The sequence below is a fragment of the Notolepis coatsorum genome, assembly GCF_963971535.1.
Source record: "Notolepis coatsorum genome assembly, chromosome: 20".
NCBI classification, from domain to species: Eukaryota; Metazoa; Chordata; class Actinopteri; order Aulopiformes; family Paralepididae; genus Notolepis; species Notolepis coatsorum.
Genome location: NC_140184.1, coordinates 61,787,882 through 61,808,849, shown reverse-complemented (window position 1 = coordinate 61,808,849; position 20,968 = coordinate 61,787,882). Strand labels below are relative to the sequence as shown.

The 20,968-nt window shown below is 42.6% G+C and overlaps 1 protein-coding gene across 1 annotated transcript in view; it reads left to right on the top strand.

Annotated features, from left to right (window-relative positions):
- Positions 1-20,968, top strand: part of LOC311247127 (talin-2) — a gene marked incomplete at its 3' end in the record, with an annotated part of 264,901 nt that overhangs the window by 126,208 nt on the left and 117,725 nt on the right. Inside the window, exons 29-33 of the mRNA XM_084337443.1 lie at positions 66-263; positions 7,171-7,310; positions 13,228-13,321; positions 17,718-17,807; positions 19,116-19,238. Coding sequence (XP_084193569.1) covers positions 66-263; positions 7,171-7,310; positions 13,228-13,321; positions 17,718-17,807; positions 19,116-19,238 — 645 coding nt within the window. The remainder of the gene's footprint in view (positions 1-65; positions 264-7,170; positions 7,311-13,227; positions 13,322-17,717; positions 17,808-19,115; positions 19,239-20,968) is intronic.

Here is a 20,968-nt window from a genome sequence, read left to right as displayed (position 1 = left end):
AAACCCAAATACCTGACTCCTTTGCCATCCAACATGTCTGCGCTCCCTCTCTTGTCTCCATCCAGCTCCCGCCCTCCTCCAAGTCGTTCCAGGAGGCCCAGTGTGAGCTGAACCAGACTGCGTCAGACCTGAACCAGTCGGCCGGGGATGTGGTCCACGCCTCCAGGGGTTCCAGCAGCCATTTAGCTGTGGCCTCTGGAAAGTTCAGCGAAGACTTTGACGAGTTCCTAGACGCCGGCGTGGAGATGGCCGGGCATACTCCGGTATGTCTCGTTGTGTACACACTTCTCATGTTACTAGGGCTGAATCATACTCCGGTATATCTCGTTGTGTACACACTTCTCATGTTACTAGGGCTGAATTATACTCCGGTATGTCTCGTTGTGTACACACTTCTCATGTTACTAGGGCTGAATTATACTCCGGTATGTCTCGTTGTGTACACACTTCTCATGTTACTAGGGCTGAATCATACTCCGGTATGTCTCGTTGTGTACACACTTCTCATGTTACTAGGGCTGAATCATACTCCGGTATGTCTCGTTGTGTACACACTTCTCATGTTACTAGGGCTGAATTATACTCCGGTATATCTCGTTGTGTACACACTTCTCATGTTACTAGGGCTGAATCATACTCCGGTATGTCTCGTTGTGTACACACTTCTCATGTTACTAGTGCTGAATCATACTCCGGTATGTCTCATTGTGTACACACTTCTCATGTTACTAGGGCTGAATCATACTCCGGTATATCTCGTTGTGTACACACTTCTCATGTTACTAGGGCTGAATCATACTCCGGTATGTCTCGTTGTGTACACACTTCTCATGTTACTAGGGCTGAATCATACTCCGGTATGTCTCATTGTGTACACACTTCTCATGTTACTAGTGCTGAATCATACTCCGGTATATCTCGTTGTGTACACACTTCTCATGTTACTAGGGCTGAATCATACTCCGGTATGTCTCGTTGTGTACACACTTCTCATGTTACTAGGGCTGAATTATACTCCGGGGTCAACCCAGGCTTCTTTTTGTTATTTCATTTCAGACAAACAGATTATCATCAATTCATTAATTCAGTGCTGTGTGAGTTTGGTGGGCTTATTTCTATTATAATCCATTATGTGATACAGGAGAAATATTTTCTTGCTGTATGTACTCACCATCCATCCTGTTTGGTGTGACATGCTGAGGTTTGGAGATATTGTCCATAGAGATATCTGCTCTCAGCCCAATACAATGGTGCTCAATGGACCCCCCACTCAAAGCGCCAAATAATTACATTTGAAATGACAATGGGTCTCATTCCCGAATATTTTCCAAAGAGTTCTCTTGGAAGACTTATCTTGGAACCGACTGAGACAGAATCTACGACAAGTTCACTCTGAGTCCCCAACACATGGGGAAGATGTCTTAGTGGCTCAAACTATCTGAGATGAGATGCCGCGATGAGGAATTTCACCGCTCTGAAACATGAACGCACGTCCCCGTCCGAAGCTCCTTATAAGGCAGCCGATGTGTGCAGATGAAATTGCAAAAAGTCAATAGTTAGACACACCTGTCCAGCTCATTAGAATGCAACTGACGATGCAGCCGTGTGAAAATGGTTGCCGATATGTGGAAGCGCTTTGCAGCCGATCAAAATGAGATTAGATTAATGTATTGTCATCACATATAGTACAGCTCGTGGTGCACCTGCCGCAGCACACACACACGTGCGCAGTACTGTATAGCCTATGCACGTAATGAATGAACGCAGTATAGGCTTATATATATATATATTTTTTTTTTATTGGTCTTTTTCCCCCTCCATTTTCCTCCGATTTTCTCCCATCCCAATGTTAGTCGTATGCCAATTCCCAGTCCCTTCCTGGTCGCTGCGCACTTACCCCCCACAGTCAGATCCTCTGGGAGAGTGGAGGCTACCACGTGCTTCCTCCGACACACGTCCAGCCAATCACCGCTTCTTTTCACCTGGCAGCGCGGATTCTCATTGAGAGGGTGTAGCGTGTGGGAGGATCACACTATCCCCCTCAAGTCCAATCCGCGCTTAGCAGGCGCCCCGACCGAACTGTAGGAGTCGCTGTTTACAACGACCCGGACCCACCCCGCCAGCTTCTCCCACCCTCTGATACAGCCAATTGTATTAGTGCAGACGGCCAGCCAAGCTGGTGACAACCCCGGAGCTGTGAGCTGGATTCGAACAGGCGAATCCAGCTCACAGCTCCGGGGCTGGTGACGAACGCAATCTTCGCTCGGCCACCTAACCGCCTACTAGGCTTATATATTCTAATGACTTGTTTTATTAGGAGAGCAGCAAATATACTGCACTGCCCGCCCCGTAGACCACAGTACAGTCCACCATGCAGTCCGCTGGTACGCCCGACTCTGGCGGCCTTAACACTTTCGCGGCCACTGGGATCCGTCTAATCTCACTCTATAAGGCCAGCTTATCATAACAACCTTTCATTGTGCGTGAGGCTGTTTGTAGAGCTAAATCTATACTTTATATTATTGCTATCTGTCCATTGTCATTGTCAATTGACACTATAAACCGTCCCTTCAATATGCCTTAAATAAATAATTTTTTCATCAATACGTTCCCATTTTATAGCGTCGTGAATATGAACGTTATACCGCAATGTTCTGGGGTATTTCCTGGAAGGTGAGATACAGGGCGCTAAGCTAATAACATTAAATCGAATGGCGTTTCGGCTATACACAAGCTAGAGCTAAAACTCAAAATGCATATTATCGGTATCATGGTCCACCATGAATGCATGAAGGGGGGGGGGGGGCGGGGTACGTCGTTTCTGATTATTGATTACCAATAACGCCATTAGCCTCATTCGCTGATCGGCTGGTTGGCTCAAAGCAAGGCCTGATCAGCATGAAATTTACATGAAAAAGCTCTTACCGTGGGCCTGTTGGATCCCAAAAACGATTTCCCAGTTATCGATCGCCATCTGGTAGATCGATATGCCCATTGGCTGATGCTATATTCCTTTACTGCATACTGAATTCAGCGTCCCAAAAAGTATTCCATGCTACAGGCATAGCTTCAGGCTAACAGGAAAATTCACTGCAGGGTGAAAAAAAACGTCATCCGTTCTGCCACAGGGAACACTGCATTATCGAGACAGCGCCCCTACGAGGATCTGGCCGGTAATGCACTTTTCCGAATACCAAGAGTAGGGTAAATCTGCAGTGCCACTCTGTGACATTGAGTAGGATATTACAATGGAATAAAAGCCAAAACAACCTTAACACGTATATATACATGGTTGGCCCTCAAGCGTTGGATCCGAAACACGTATATATACGTGGTTGGCCACGAATGTGTTAATATGTGTACTGTTGAACGTAGGGCAGAGCATATATAGTATCTACTAAATCCTAATGAAACAAGTAATTAGAATAATATAAGCCTATATACTGTTCATTCATTAGACACGTAGGCTATACTGGCGCACACAAGATTTATGGAATATTAATGCAGTCTATTTCCATGCGATTAGCTTTAGTTCTTATTTATTTATTTATCCACTGTCATTTTAGTGTTGGTGTATAGGCTATATAGTGTATTTCAATATCAGTTTAATTGATTAATGATATATTCGAAGGAATGCAGGTTTATAGCTATATCAAACAAAGGTCTGTCCCATTGTATACCAATCAATGGGATATATTGCATGTTGACCTGCATTCTTTCAAATGTATAATTAATCATTAAAACAGATATGTAACAAATAAGAAATACAAATTCCACAGAAGGCATTAAATAATTATTATCATTTCACAATAATTGCATAATTGTGTTTGAATATCTGAGTAATTAAAGTAATTATTTGTCCAAAATAGCTGGTTCAGATATGATTAATCCAGCTGCCCTGTGATCAGATGAATCCATATTATTTATTTTTCCGACATCCGTGTAATTTCTTATCGTACAAATATTGTCATATTTATTTTAATTATGATTAAGTAATTAATTCCAAGGAGGCCTGTAGCGTTGACATGAAGGAATCACTATGATTCCTCCCAAATAAAGCCATTACGAAACGGAGAACAGTCTGTCAAGTTAATAATTCTGCTCTCAGCCACGGCCAAATCCGATCTCAGGAAAATGTGGGGAATCGCGCTACTAGCGCTAATATGTCTTAAATTGGCAGAAATCTGCCTAAGAGTAAATTTTTTCGTAAATCCATTCGGGAATGAGACTCAATGTCTTTCCAGAAATCATGACACCGTTGCTCACTGTGAACAGTTTGATTGAGAACTATTAACTCATTGACCGCCACGCTGTTTTCCCATCTCTACTCAATGGCGCCAGCGTTATTGCCAATTTTAGCGATGTTTGCGGACCCATCGTGTGTTCTGTATTATAGATATGGAGACAATAGTATGGCTCATTTGACAGGCATTGTTCATAGTCCAACACTGACTAACCAGTTCATTTCTACATACTGTAGTTTGTGCGCTATTCCATGCTAAACATCGCCCCTTTCAAAATTGTCTTTTTCCTAGATCGCGAGATATGACTCGTTATATGCATTATGCCCAAATCGTTCGGGTTGCTCACCTGAAACTCCAAATACTTACAAATCAAAGGTATATACCATATACATATGTGTCTTCACAAAATCGAACGAATATACTCGTTTTTGGCGCTCAACCGTTGGCGACTAAACGCGAGTATACTCGTTTTTGGCGCCCAAAGAGTTAAGGCATGCATACTTCACTAGAAAACTATTTAGTTCCCAATGAAACCATTCACAACGAAGTCTGTCGATTATTGTGAGTAACTGTGTCCTGCTTTCTGGAAAATATACGTTGCTGTTGAGTTTTTCAAAAGTAACAGAAGGCTCATTGAGCTCCATTGTGTTGGACTCACGGCAGACGTCTCTACAGCAATATCTCCAGAAAATCGCACCAAAACGATCTGGATGGATAGATGGCACTAAGAGGAAAGCATGTTTGTGTGCATGTGTTTTGGCTGAACTGCCCCTTTAAGACCAGACTGAAATATGCTGTAATTCCCCTACATAGCCTCAATTTTTGTGGTTTCTCTCTCTCCTAGAAAGTGCTACTATTTGAATATATCAAAGTGACCCTGGCTGATACTTCGTCAGACCAAATGTATCTCTTGACCCAAAAAAAACAACCTTTAACTGGGTCCTCTTACCGCTGTACGTCCTGAACCAAAGTATGTCAAGTTTTCACCTCATCTGAATGCAGAGTACACTGTCAAAGTAAGCTCTTAATAGATGGAACGTGACCCAGTTCTCTATTCTGTGTTTAAATGTCTCCTCTTGTCGAGTATACAGTATTTCATGTTGTCTCTCAGCGTAGACTAGGGAAATTCAGTCTGAAAATAGATGAAAGTTAAAGGTCTTTCTTTTTTGAATTGATGAAAGTTTGTGTTGGGGGTGTAGCGTGACATGGATCACATAATCAGGCCCCCGGTGACGTCATCCTTGTGTTGTGTTAATTACAGCTCCATGAAATTATGTAGATGAAAAAATTTAGATAAGGATTGCAATAGGAATTGCTATTTCTTTCATCTACATCAGGGGTTCTCAACCTTTTTCATACTGCAACCCCATTTTATTTAGGATTTTTTTTGGGGACCCACACTCGTGTTTCGTCGCCAACGCGTGAATGCCAAAACATTTTTTTCTCGTTTTTGGATCCTTTGATCCCCATTCTAAACACTCACTCAGAGCTGCCTGTGTCTCCCTGGCACAGCTGCCTACGTTGGAATTGCAATGACGATCGAATCCCGCCAGACCTATTCTTTCCCGTATGATAGCCATTCCCAATATACACGAGTAATGGCGATCGCCATGGGACGACTGGGATTTATTAATTTTGGAGTACCTTCTGACTGAGGTAAGGTCTGCTTTTGTACCGATCAGTGTCGTATTTTACCCGACCTAAAACATACTTTTGCTAACGATCGCAGTTTTGGGGTAAGGGTTTTGGGCTTTCAGGCGAGCAACCCAAACGATTTGGGCATAATGCATATAACGCGTCATATCTCGCTATCTATGAAAAAATACTGGATTATTTTGGAAAGGGGTGATTTTTAGCATGGAATAGCGCACAAACTAAAGTATGTAGAGATTAACTGGTTAGTCAGTGTTGGACTATGAACAATGCCTGTCAAATTAGCCATACTATTGTCTCCATAGCTATAATACAGAACACATGATAGGTCTGCAAACATCGCTAAAATGGTCAATAACGCTGGCGCCATTGAGTAGAGATGGGGAAACAGCTGGCGGTCAAAGTTAATGTACTGCGTAATTTCAACGTGGAATTAAGGAATATCAAAATAAAAGCACAGGTTGTTGAACTTGATCATGCATATTTATTAGAAAAAAATATCTTTTTTTGATCCACTTTTTCTCTTTATTTTTCTATTTTTCTCCAATCCCAATTTCGTATTGCCAATTCTCCCCTCCCCTGTCTTGAATGTTGCTAGACTATGCCTCCCACTGGTCGGCTGTAGTGAGGATAGAAGCCTTGCATCACGTGTCCCCTCCGGTACACGAGGAGGCAGCCTTGTCGCATCTTTTCACCAGACAGCGCGGACTCTCAGTGGCGAGGAGTAACGCGTGGGAGGCTCACGCTGCCCCCGATACTTCCCGTCTCTGCTGTGCAGGCGTCACCCAACCGACCTGTAGGAGTCGCTGTCCACAACGTCCAATCCCCACCCATCGACTTCCACCCGCTACCTCTGTCAATTGAGATAGTATGACGACTGGTCCAAGCCGCAGGCAATGCTAACACCGGGATTCGAGACCGGAGTCTCTTGCATTGGTGACGACCACAATCTCCGCTACGCCACCCAGCTGCCCTTATTAGAAAATTGTATTACAGCACTATGTTATCAATACACATTTATAAAACGAGGCATATTTTGCCAGAATATGTTGCCAGAACATTAATCCATTTGAACCTTTTTGTTTCTTTTCTAACGCATTGAGATGGGAGCCTCAAACAAAAAAAGCATGCAAGAGATCAATTAATTAATGACATGCTACATGTATGCCAGTGGAATAATCCCAACGTGGGAGCTATTGTTAGAAGAATGACATACTTGGATTATTAAAAGAATTATAATTATTTTAACTACCTTCTGTTGGGTCACTTTTAGAGAAAGGACGACCAGATCCAGGTGATAGGCAACCTGAAGAACATCTCCATGGCCTCTAGTAAGCTGCTGTTGGCTGCCAAGTCCTTGTCTGTTGACCCTGGAGCAGCCAATGCCAAGAACCTACTAGCTGCTGCTGCAAGGTGAGTTACAGGGATGCAAACTCACCTTTCTGCGAAAGAATTGCAATTTTGAATCCAAAATAGGTCATTTGTGTGATTCTTGTCAATTTGACACACGTTTTTGAAATCCATTCCTCATCAAATTATTTTGTATTCTCATTTAATCTGATGCTGGTCTAAATACACAGGGCTGGGAATGAAAACAGAGAACCACTCCTTCTGAGTTGCCAAAAAAGGAGTGAAGAGGGCTGTCTGGGAGGTCAGAAAACATGCTTTGATGCAAGAACTTCCAGTATGTTTAAGGTTGCGATAACCTTCACATACTTATGTAAGGATATGTCAAGCTTGGGACTGTTAATTAGCCAGGTACGCTTGAGTCGCTTTGATTTAGCAAACCGTTACCTCGATTGTTGGTCACAATTTGGATGTAGCTATTTATCCTTTTTCAATGGAGTCTAACATTAGTTAAGCTAATGTTACTTGTTATTCCAAGCCACTTGTTAAAATGTTAGATGAACACTACTTGTATAACGTTACTGACGTTAGCCATTTTGGCTCGGAGACTACTTGTTTAACATTACTGACGTGTGTGTGTGTGTGTGTGTGTGTGTGTGTGTGTGTGTGTGTGTAGACAAAGAACATAGACTACGCTAATATAATTTGTACTGTAGTAAGTAGAAGATAGCGGCACATACCTGTAAGAAATGCTGCTGAGAGTGAGTGAGCGAGCAAGGGGGAGAGAGAGAGAGAACATTTTTGTTTACTTATTTTATTTCTTTTTTTGAATTATCTTTTTCCTCCTTTCTTTTTCTGTGTTTATCCCATCCCAATGTTAGTCGTTATGCCAATTCCCAATCCCCTTCCTGGTCGTTGCGCACTCTACCCCCTACCGTCGGTCCGGGAGGGCGGAGACTATCACATGCTTCCTCCGACACATGTGTACCCAGCCCACCGCTTCTTTTCACCTGGCAGCGCGGACTCTCACTGGGAGAGTGTAACGTGTGGAAGGTCACATTACCTCTCCTAGATCCTTCCCTTGCTGTGCAGGCGCCCCGACCGAACTGTAGGAGTCGCTGTTTACAACGACCAGGACCCACCCACGCCGGGTATCCCACCCTCTAACACTGCCAATTGTGTTTAGTATGGACGGTCGGCCAACCCGGAAGCACCACAGCTGGATTCGATCCCACTGTCTCTGTGGTGGTAGACAGACGCTTAGTCCGCTGCACTACCCGGCCGCCCGTACTTATTTTAACATTGGACCATATAGTATAGAACTGTATAGTCCTAGGTGTGCTTATTTTCCCAGAGCTGATGACGGGTGTAGGGGAGTTCCACCTTAAAGCTAATTTCCATCTCTCGTCATCTCCCAGTGGTGGCTATTTGTTAACTGCCTTGCTAACCAGCTAGGCCTGAGCTACTAGCTTGTCGGCTGCCTGGCACTGGTAACATTGGTAAATGGACTGCTTTCATATATCGCCTTTTCGGTCTGCCGATCACTCAGTGCTTTACAACTTGAGCCTCACATTCACACATACTGTACACGCGCCGATGGCACAGGCTGCCATGCAAGGAGGGTAAACGCTAATTCAGAGTATCGGGTAAAAAATGCACTCTTCATAGGGATCAAAAGTCGGTGGCAAGTCAGTACAAATTCACACTAACTTAAATTAAAATCACGTCACACTCTTTTATTCTAAATTATGTGAAATAAATGAATGTCAAAAGCAGTTTGATTGTAAAACTTTTTTTTTTTTTTATTATTATTCCTATTCAACCTCTGCCTATTTATTCCATAGTGTTACAACAATGATGAGGTGTGAACACACAATGAAAAATTTGAAAATCATGAAAATAATAATTATTAGGAGTAAGTAAGCTACAGTATGAGAATGCAACGATTTTAAACATGCTAATGTTGTATTAGACACACACCCCTCAGTCATTAAAATAAATAGATTTTGTATTTATTGGTAAATTAACTGGTTAAGTCAAAGTGGTCTATAAATATTATATTAGTCCAGGTTTTTCTTTTATCTATGATTAGGGTCTGCCATTTGTAGCACATTATAAAGAAGTAAAAGCTTCTAGCATACTGCACAGGCTTCACCAGATCGCCAAATGTGATTTTTATGTGTTTAGTTACTGGAGAGAATTGAGAGACTCGGTAGCAGATGAAATATAGTCTCTCCTGGCAGTCAGTCCCAGCTTTCCCACAGTCCCTCTTTGGTCATCGCTCCACAGAGACGGCTCCAGACTGGGCACTGGTGATGGTGGACATGTTATATAATAATAATAATAATAATAATAATAATAATAATAATAATAATAATAATAATAATAATAATAATAATAATAATAATAATAATAATAATAATAATAATAATAATAATCAGTCAATATGACATTTCTTAGATTTGCTTTTACATAATACAATGTTAAATATTACATAGGAAAATAATTATTGTATGCATAAAATCTATTAATTGTGAAGAACTTCCTTCATGCATATACATTAAATTAAATAAATCAAGTGCAAGCAGGCATTATGTGAGACCTGGTGCTGGTGTGTTTCCTGAGGCCAGGCCTCGTACAGCATGTCATCTCCATTCACCCACAGCCAGCGATCTGCCAGGTACCGCAGACCGGTCCACACATGCTCAGTCTTCTCTTTCTGGATCTCCCTCTGGGCCAGAAGCACCTCGCTCTCAGAGAGCAGGCTGGCCAGGTCCGTGTGACGGGATCTGCAGTACTCCAGAGCCTCTTCCCAAGTCTTCTCCTCTTTCACCACCATCATATTCAAGCAGAAGAATTGATACCATTGTCCTGGTCCATCATCCTTCCATCCAGTTGTCCTGCTGATAGCACCATAGTACCCATAGTGCATGTTATTTGGTTCTCCATCAGCCCAGGCCACATATGATGCATATCCACCTCCTGACCACTTCCAGCCAGTGATGTTGTCAGGTTCTCTGTAGAGACCGATCCAGGAGAAGCTCCTGAGGTTTCCACCTGCTGTCTCTCTGAGCTTCGCCTCATCTTTCCCACTGCTGACGGGGGCCAGATCAGTGTAATGTTCTCTGCAGTATTCCTGAGCCCCAAGCCAGGTCTTCCATTTCTGTACATTTACATACTTTCCCAACACGCCTGATAGACTGTGATGAAGAGCATTTTGATGAAAGTCATCTCCATAAGCGTTGGAAGTGTGCAGTCAAGACTTAAGGCACAGAGGATCAATTTGAAGTGACGTTTGAGTTCCAGTGTGACGTTTCTTAATGTCATTGTGACAGGACTCTTTGCATTCATTTGAAACTATGCATAGGCAAATTTGGAGCTCCAATGGCTAGCCCTTATGTTACAAAGGGTCAGATTAAACCGAATATATATATTTATTACTTGAGATATATTGTATAATATTTGTATATCGTCTGATATCCCTTGTATATTCTTTGTACATATACACGGAATATCCCTTTACCTAGGTACATGCCAGACCATAATATTCGTTCTCCTATTGGACAGCGACCCCCTAGGCGCCAACGGCCATACCCCCAATGTCTAGTTAAAAGTCACCGCTAAGACATGTCTCAACATGCCCAGGTTTGCGCAGTAATACGAGACAGAAATGAGGTTGGCACTAGATTATTCATCTTACGTATAAATACGTTGCAGGTGGATACAGCAGTGAGTTACCCCAACAAGTTGAAGCCTTCACCACGATACAACGTGCCGTGAAGTGGGCCTGTTTTGCCCCTAAATAGAGCCTTGAGACCGCGTGCGAATTGATAGCTAAAGTGTCAGAGTTTAACGCTGTATCGTCGAGTTCGACTTATTCTATTATAAAGTAATAGTCTATTATGTATAGTGTATCGTGCGGCTACCGTTCTACAGTGACCAGCATTACCACCGTTTCATTGTACCGAGCTAGTGTGCTTATCCAGGCTGGGCGGCCTAACCTTGTGCCGCCATCCGAGGAGCCCTAGACGAGAACCGTGTGGATATGTACACTGGATAACCTACACCGACGAATGCAGAGCCCTTTTCGGCTGGATTATATTGCTTTGGTACTGTGGCTGCTGGAGCAGAGAACCGTCTACCCCCACTACCGTGTGGGATCTACCCTGTGAGGAGCCCCGTCGAGCCCGCCTCTAGGACCCAGAGGCTGGCTAGCTTTCATCCATGCTGCAATGCATACCGGAGTATAGCTGTTGCTTTGTCTAAGGACCAAGGGATTATTGCACCGTCTCCTGTACCTGGAGTCTCTTTATTCCTCGTTGATCCAGACTTTTGCTCCCGACCATTCCTCTCCCCTGCTGGCTTACAACCGGAGGGAACCCCCTTAGTATCTCCAGCTGACCTACGAGTGTGCCTTATATAATTCTTATGCTACAGGTGGTATTAATTATCCCCATCGTAATATGCTCATGGACTTACGCTCTTGACCTATTCATGCACATTCTTCGCCATACAAGCGCGACCCTAATTCTCAATACTGTAATCTACTATTGCTGCTCTTCTAATAAATATTCCAAACAGGACTTTCTTTGTTAAGCCGTGTTATTGTGTGGGTGTTCATCATATATACTGTGTACTGTATGGCCAGTAATTAAAGTACATAACTCAGTAGTGGTTTAATGATACCATACTCTCAATACAGTCAGGGAATTGTACCCCTCAGTTACACCTTATGTACACATGCAATCCTTGACTGGGGTGGAACTTCACCATCGATGGAAAACTGATAACAATAGTGATACTTGCACACTTTTTTTGCATTGAAGAGGCTTCCACTTTCTCTTTGTCGAAACAGTGGTGATTAAATGGCACTTATAGTAATTACAAAAACTATAGAAATTCAAATTAAATTACTTTTGCCTAAATTGGATTACTAATTCAGTCACGAGAAACCCTGTTTTTGAGAGGCAAATCCTGCCCTGTTTCCCATTATCAAATTAGCTGTACAGTATTTCCATTCTACCTTGTCTAAGGTCATTTGAAGCATCAAGTCAGAATCCTTCCCCCGTGAGGAATGTCTGGGCTCAGAGTACACACACCCTGTATACACAACCAAATATCATGCAAGAATCCTTTTTATGTTGGTCTTTCACTTGGTCTTTATGTTATACATACACTTAATCACAATCCCTGACACATGTACACACATACAGTACACACACACACACTGTATACTGTCTGTACAAGGATGTTGAGGATGTTCTATGAGTCGGTGGTGGCGGGCGCCGTGACCTGCTGGGGCAGCGGACTGAGAGCAGGGGACACAAGCAGGCTGGATAAGCTGGTCAGGAAGGCCAGTAGCGTGGTTGGGGTGGAGCTGGACTCCCTAGCGAGGGTGGCGGAGAGGAGGAGCCTTGCTAAGCTCCAGGCCATCAGGGAAAACCCCTCCCACCCACTATACACAGACGTGGCTGACAGGAGGAGCATGTTCAGTGCCAGGCTCACACTACCTAAATGCAGCACTGAACGGCACAGGAAGTCCTTCATTCCAACAGCCATCAGACTATACAATGCATCACTGTGCCTCACTGCATCACTGAGCACAGAGTGACAGTTACCATCTTCCTGGACTCTTAGTTTTGAAACAGCACTGTGCAATATTACACCTACTGTAGACATCAGTATATTTTTTCTGTATTTATTTACTGTATATTTTATTCCATTTTTATTCTACTCTTATCTTAGGCAATTTGATTTGTTTTGTTATTCTTATTCGTGACCTGTTCTGGCTAAATGTTTAAATGTTGAGCGATTTGCAGTGTCAAATTTCCCTCGGGATAATAAAAGTATTTCTATTCTATTCTATATACAAATAGACCCATTCACAAACAACTGTCTTTCACTCTACACACACACACTCACACACGCACGCACGGACAACATCCACACTCACACACTTGTTCTTGTGTGTTTGTCATTCCAGAGCAGTGACTGACAGCATCAACCAGCTGATCACACTGTGTACCCAGCAGGCCCCTGGCCAGAAGGAGTGTGACAACGCCCTGAGAGAGCTGGAGGTAAAGTCAGCTTCAATACTAGAGCCTGACCGATTAACCAGTTTGCCAATATTGGCCTATCACAGACATATCGGCGTAGGAGTGGGTGGTATAACGGTTGAACAGCCTGTACAGTCCTGGAACAACATCCTATGGACAGATGAGCCAAAGATCAACTTGTATCAGAATGATGGGAAGAGAAGAGTCTGGAGAAGGAAAGGAACTGCTCATGATCCAAAGCCTACCACCTCATCAGTGAAGCCTGGTGGTGGTAGTGTTATGGCGTGGCCATGTATGGCTGCCAATGTAACTGGTTCCCTTGTATTTTTGGTGATGTGACTGTTGACAAAAGCAGCAGGATGAATTTTTGAAGTGTTTCGGGCAATACTATCTGCTCATATTCAACCAAATGCTTCAGAACTCATTGGACGGCGCTTCACAGTGAAGATTGACAATGACCTGAAGCAGACTGCGAAAGCAACCAAAGAGTTTTTAAGGCAAAGAAGTGGAATGTTATGCAATGGTCAAGTCAATCACCTGACCTGAATCCAATTGAGCATGCATTTCACTTGCTGTAGACAAAACTGAAGGGAAAATGCCCCAAGAATGAGCAGGTACTGAAGACCGTTGCAGTCGAGGCCCGGCAGAGCATCACCAGGGACAAAACCCAGTTTGTCTATTGGTTCCAGACTTCCGGCTGTTATCGAAGTATTAAAAGTGACTATTTTATTTATGGATTGTTAGTTTGTCCAATTACTTTTGATCCCTTAAAAAGGGGGGTGCACATGTACACCGTTCACCTGATTTAGATGTAAATACCCTCAAATTAAAGCTGGAAGTCTGCTCTTAAAGCTCATCTTGATTGTTTCATTCCTAGTCCATTGTGGTGGTGTACAGAGTGAATATATTGTGTCAATGTCCAAATATTTATGGACCCGACTGTATACAGTATATAAAGAAAACCGGCCGATATATCGACTAGTCGGACTCTATTCAATACAGGCTCATTTGCCAGGTGCAGATGGACGAGCTAGAAGCTATTTCAAGGAGCAGAATAACCTAGTTAGCCATGAAACAGTGGAAAAGAAAGAGTATCCTGTTCTGAGAAACTGGTCCAATAGACCAATTAAGTCAGTGGTTCTCAAGTGGGGTACTTTAGGGGGTTCCAGGGGGACCCAGTGAAATGGGGAATATTTTAATTTCACTAATGTTTTCATCACTAGAAGTACAGTGAGAGAATAATACAGGAGTGACTATTCTGCTCTCTCCTCTGTTATCTCCCCGCCTCCAGTACAGACCGTTATGGAATTCTGGATTAAATCATATGCAACAAAAAATATATTCTCAAACATGCACCTCTCTTTCCTAAAACTAAAGATCTGAGAGAGAACCCTTGAATTTGTTTATGCCATCTGGATGTGAAATAGACGGGGGACTTTGTGGAGCCATAGAAAACAAACCTTTGACCTTAACACCTAAATGCATTTTATATTCTTAGTATTACTATTGCTAACAGTTCTGAAGCAGAATTTAAACCTCATTTGGGTGCAAGAGCTCCAGATTTTACATCCAGGTGACATCATAAATGTGAGGATTTTCTCTCTTTATCTCTATCTCTAGCTTTAGGAGAGACCGGCGCATGTTCATATAGTCATTGGGTCTCATTCCCGAACGAAGTTACGACTAAAAATTTCGTCTTAGCCAGATTTCGGCCCATTTAAGACATATTAGGGCTGGGAGTGGGAGTCCCCAAATTTTCCTGAGATCAGATTTGATCGTGGCTGAGAGCAGATTTAAGAGTGCTGAGGAGCACACTTAAATCTGCTCTCAGCCACGATCAAATCTCATGATTGATTGACTAATTTAAAATGTCATTATAACTTGACAGACTGTGTTCTCATAGTGATTCCTTCACGTCAACGCTACAGGCCTCCTTGGAATTAATTACTTAATCATAATTAAAATAAATATGACAATATTTGTACGATAAGAAATTACGCATTTGATGTCGGAAAAAATAAATAATATGGATTCATCTGATCACAGGGCAGCTGCTTAACCATATCTGAACCAGCTATTTTGGACAAATGTATAATTACTTTAATTACTCAGATATTCAAACACAATTATGCAATTATTGTGAAATGATTGAAAATAATAGTTATTTAATGCCTTCTGTGGAATTTGTATTTCTTATTTGTTACACATCTGTTTTAATGATTAATTATATACATTTGAAATAATGCAGGTCAACATGCAATGTATCCCATTGATTGGTATACAATGGGACAGACCTTTGTTTGATTGATTGATTGATTGATTGATTGATTGATTGATTGATTGATTGATTGAAAACTTTATTAACAGATTGCAGAATGGGTACAGTACAGTCCAGCTCAATTACATAAGGGGATGCAGACCAGAGAAAGAATTCCGTCTTGTTTACATCAGGGTCCCCCATTTTCAATTCATCATAACATATATGACACACACGACACAGATAGACAGTACTGCTACAGGTCTATACATTTATGACATACCAGATTTGCAAATACAGTACTGTTTGTGATACAAAAAGAGTCCAGAAAAGAGAGTACATTTGACGTAGAAACTGTTGGAGGAGGTTGGGTAGGCGGGGTGGGTGGGGGATAGACTTACACTGTACAAGCAAAACTGTACATTGGAATATTGACAACCATACTTGGTCATTTACTGTACATTGGAGGGGGTTGATATAGCTATAAACCTGCATTCCTTCGAATATATCATTAATCAATATTAAACTTATATTGAAATACACTATATAGCCTATACACCAACACTGAAATGACAGTCTTGTGTGCGCCTACGAATGAACAGTAGCCTATAGGCTTAATTATGGAATAATAAGCCATACTGCGTTCATTCATTACGCCCGCCGTAGGCTATATATATTATATTTCATTCATATACAGTACTGCGCGCGCGCGCGCGTGTGTGTGTTTGTGTGCGCGCGCTGCGGCAGGTGTACCGCGAGCTGTATATGATGCCAATACATTAATCTAATCTAGTTTTGATGGCACGCAAGCGTGATTACGAAACCTAGCCGCATTTCTCGGAGATGCTCTCTGATTGGCACTGACTGACGCTAGGTTTCGTAATCACGCGGCTCGCAAGACTCGCAAAGCACTTCCGCCAACTCATTTGCACACAGCTGCGTCACTAGTTGCCTTATAAGGAGCTCTGGAGGCGGTGTTTTGTATGCAAATGACCTGAACGGGAACGCGCTTTCGAGTTTAAGACAGAATGCCATTCTCCAAGCAGATATCAGATCATTTTTTTTTTTTTATCCACTTTTTCTCCCATTTTCTATTTTTCTCCCATCCCAATTTCGTATCATCCAATTTCAACCCTCCCCTGTCACGAACGCTGTTTCTTGCCTCCCACAAGCCGGCTGCAATGTGGACTAAGTCATACATAGCACAAGTCCCCTCCGGTACTTGAGGTAACAGCAGTCGCATCTTTTCACCTGCGCAGCTCGATCTCTCAGTGTCGAGGAGTAACGCGTGGGAGGCTCACGCTGCCCCCGACACTTCCTGATTCTACTGCGCAGGCGCACCAACCGACTTGTAGGAGTCGCTTGTTCACAACGTTCGATCCCCACCCTTCAGTTTTCCCTCCCCGTAATACGGCCAATGTGTATTACTGCGGACGACCAGCTAAACTGAAAACAATGTGGAGAGCTGGATTCGAACACGCGAATCCTAGCGTCTCCACACTGGTGGCGAGTGCCTTGCCCACTACACCACCTAGCCGCCCTTGCAGATATCAGATCATATAATTTGTGCGACCTTTTCAGCCACTTAAGACATATTACCAGCACGTTCAGGACTCGGAGTGAACTTGTCATTGATTATGTCTCAGTGGTTCCAAGATAAGTCTTCCAGAATATATCTTTGAAAAATTTTCGGGAATGAGACCCATTGAAGTGCCTTGAAGAGCTTGGCTGCATGACACGTTACTACTCTCACTAGATGATACACTTTTCAACGGGAGCTTTTTGTGTGTGTGGATGTGCTTGTTTGTATACTTATGTCATCTCTGGTTATGAACAGAACTTAGATCCACCAGAAGTTATGAGATTATAAAAGGAATGTTTATTTTGAAGTATGTTTATGTATACATTTCTTTTGTCTTTTTATAAATGCATCTGATCTACAAAAATACTAATTTTTAATAAATGCTTTCATGTGAAATAATAGATCGTTGATGCCTCTATGCTTTCTCTACTACTTTAGTGAAGGAGTCTGAGACGGGAAAATAAAAACCATCTCTGTTGTCGTAACTCACTATTCTGTATGCTCTCATGGGGATGTTATTCATATGCATGACTTTAAAGTGCTGTAACCCCCCCCCCCTCTTTCTTCTCTTCTCCCAGGCAGTCAGAGTAATGCTGGACAACCCTAACGAGCCAGTCAGTGACCTCTCCTACTTCGACTGCATCGAGAGCGTCATGGAGAACTCTAAGGTCAGCCAGCCAGCCCTAACCAGCCAATCACCACCTGTTCTCCTCATGTGTGGATGTGGCTTGAATAGATAGAATGGGTGATCTAATAATCTCAAGCCCGAGCCCGATTGTCTTGATCCTCCAATCACAATGAAGTTTGTTCCGAGGGAAGCAACAGTTGTGATTGGAGGATCAACATTCTGGATTGGTCATTTGGCTGGTAAATGTCAGAATGGTTGCCATTGAATGTTTGATAAGGTTTAGAATGTCATGGAAATTGGTATTGGTTTTGGTGCATGCGAATTTGACGAGTTGATGAGTTACTATGTTAAAGGCATCATTTGGATGAACATTCCAGGGGCAGCTGTGATGAACATTCTATCCTTTTGGTTCTTTTGGACAACATTATAAAAATTCCATGGAAGCCATTGGGTGTGCTGAAGAAAATTCAGGAAAGCAGCATTCGTTATTGGAGAGTCAGGAAAAGAGGGTTGAGCTTGGGATCACACTCCTAAGCAGAGCTGTCTCTACGCCTGTACCTCACAGCCTGCTAAACAGCTCTGCCCAAGAGAGCCAAAATCTCTTTCAAATATGGACATCCACAACCAAATTAGTTTGAAAGAAAATGTGTCTATAACTTTGAATTGGGTTTATCACAAATAACCAAAAATGAAGCTTGTCTGAACATTTATTAATTTATTATACTTATACTGTACAGTAATGTAGTTATCAAGCAGACTTTCTTTTTTGCATAAGGAAACCATACCCTTCATCGTTTTCATGGACACTGAATAAACAAGGCTGCACAAACTGCAAATAAGGTTGAACCAACACATTTTTGGTTCTTATACATTGAATATAATATTATTTATTCAATATATTAAGGGAAAATAATAAGAGTATAACAGAGGTAACTGGTCGGTTTACTTCCTCTTTTGGCAGAGATGTTTGACAGTGGGATGTGGAATGGTATTATGACAACACTGGCCTGTCCTCGTCTGATCATTCTAGATGACATACTAGGACAGATCCACTTCTATCAATCCTACGTGTGTGTGTGTGTGTGTGTGTGTGTGTGTGTGTGTGTGAGTGTGTGTGTGTGTGTGTGTGTGTGTGTGTGTGTGTGTGTGTGTGTGTGTGAGTGTGTGAGTGTGTGAGTGTGTGAGTGTGTGAGTGTGTGAGTGTGAGTGTGAGTGTGAGTGTGAGTGTGAGTGTGAGTGTGAGAGTGTGAGAGTGTGAGAGTGTGAGATGCCTGAGGAATGCAACAGATTTACTTGCTAATCCCATCCTTTCTGCTGTTCTTGTTCTTCCCTCGGTGTGGCCGGCCAGGTCCTGGGAGAGTCCATGGCAGGCATCTCTCAGAACTGTAAGACCGGAGATGTGTCAGCGTTTGGAAAGTGTGTGGGCGTGGCCTCCAAGGCCCTGTGTGGTCTCACTGAGGCAGCAGGACAGGTAAGATGTTTTCCATAAAGTGAATGTTTTTATCATAGTCTTGATAGGCAGCCAATATATATGAGTATCGTGTGTGGATGAGTGTAAGTGCAGCATGAATGTTGTAGGTGTAAAAGCAACCAAAACAAATTAACCAAAGACGGCAACCAAACAATCAACCAAAGGAACCAAAATATGTGTGGAGTTCAGTTATGTTCAGTTGCTATTGCATGCACTCATCTGTGTTTCACTACACACATGAGTGCATGCTTACCAACTGTCCGTCTGCAACACTACTATCACCAACATCTAAGAAGGGAGATCCCCCCCTTGAATGGCCCTTCTAAGGTTTCTCTCCTCCACACTGCCTGTGGAGCTTTTTTCCCTATTGTTAGGTTTTAGTGAGTTTTTCCTTACCTTCGCGTGGGGTATGTCTGGGAGTGCTTGCATTCTTTCATTTATTTGCATTCATCTAAAAAAATTTGGACCTTATGGTGTTCTTGTTCTGTTCTTGACTTATTGTTATGTTTTCTTCTTGACTTGTTTAAAGAAGACCTGTACGGCCCATGGGGACATTAACGTGTGTTGTCGGGCCCTATAAATAAATTTGATTTGATTTGATTTAGTTCGCCAGAGATCAGAGGCAGCCTCTCTCTGATATCTTGCCTGGGACACACCGGCCCAGGTGTGCCCCAATTAGCTTGACAAGCCTTCCCCAGCTCTGCTCTGCCAGCTAGAGCAGAGGAAGCCAACACAATGTGGGGGAGGGTCGTCACAATAGACAGCAACAGTCTGATAGAAGGTAACATTCTGATAGACGGTAACAGTCTTGATAGACCGTAACAGTCTTGATAGACCATAACAGTCTTGATAGACCGTAACAGGCGTAACAGTCTTGATAGACGATAACAGTCCGATAACAGTCTTGATAGACGATAACAGTCTTGATAGACATAACAGTCTTGATAGACATAACAGTCTTGATAAACATAACAGTCTTGATATGTGGTAACAGTCTTGATGGATGGTAACAGTCTTGATACTGTAGGTGATAACAGTCTGATATATGCTAACAGTCTAGATAGACTGTAACAGTCTGATAGAGGGTAACAGTATTGATGGATGGTAACAGTCTGATAACAGTCTTGATGGATGGTAACAGTCTGATAACAGTCTTGATAGGCGGTAACAGTCTACCGGTAATAGACGGTAACAGTCTAATAGTAGGTAATAGACCAGTGAACTCTCCTGCGCCCTCATTTATCAATGGTGCATACGCACCCCCCCGGAACTTTTTATTTTTTTTGGTACAGTTTAAAGTTAAATGCATCAATCTGGTGCACTTTGAAAGCAAAATAAAGAGGCTAGATCTAGGGATGTCCCGATCGCCTTTTTTTGCTTCCGATCCGATCCCGATCATGTGATTTTAAATATCTATCGATCCGATCGTTTCCGATCCGATCTTTCACATTAGTAATCAATTTTGACGCATTTTTGTCAGAAACTGGCAGAGCGAGACAAGCCCATCTGTTGCCTATAATAGTCCGGGGCGCGAGAGCGGAGGCTTTTGTTATTACATTCACCCTGAGAAATGTGCTTCTGCTTCATATGAGAAATATTAAAAGTTTCAATATATGTTTGCACATTAGTATACATTCAGTGTTCGACTTACGTAATGGTCCATTCTGGTCTGAAACGCCGACGATAATCCTCAGTCACGTAACGTTATCCTCCAGGTGAAAGTTAGTCTG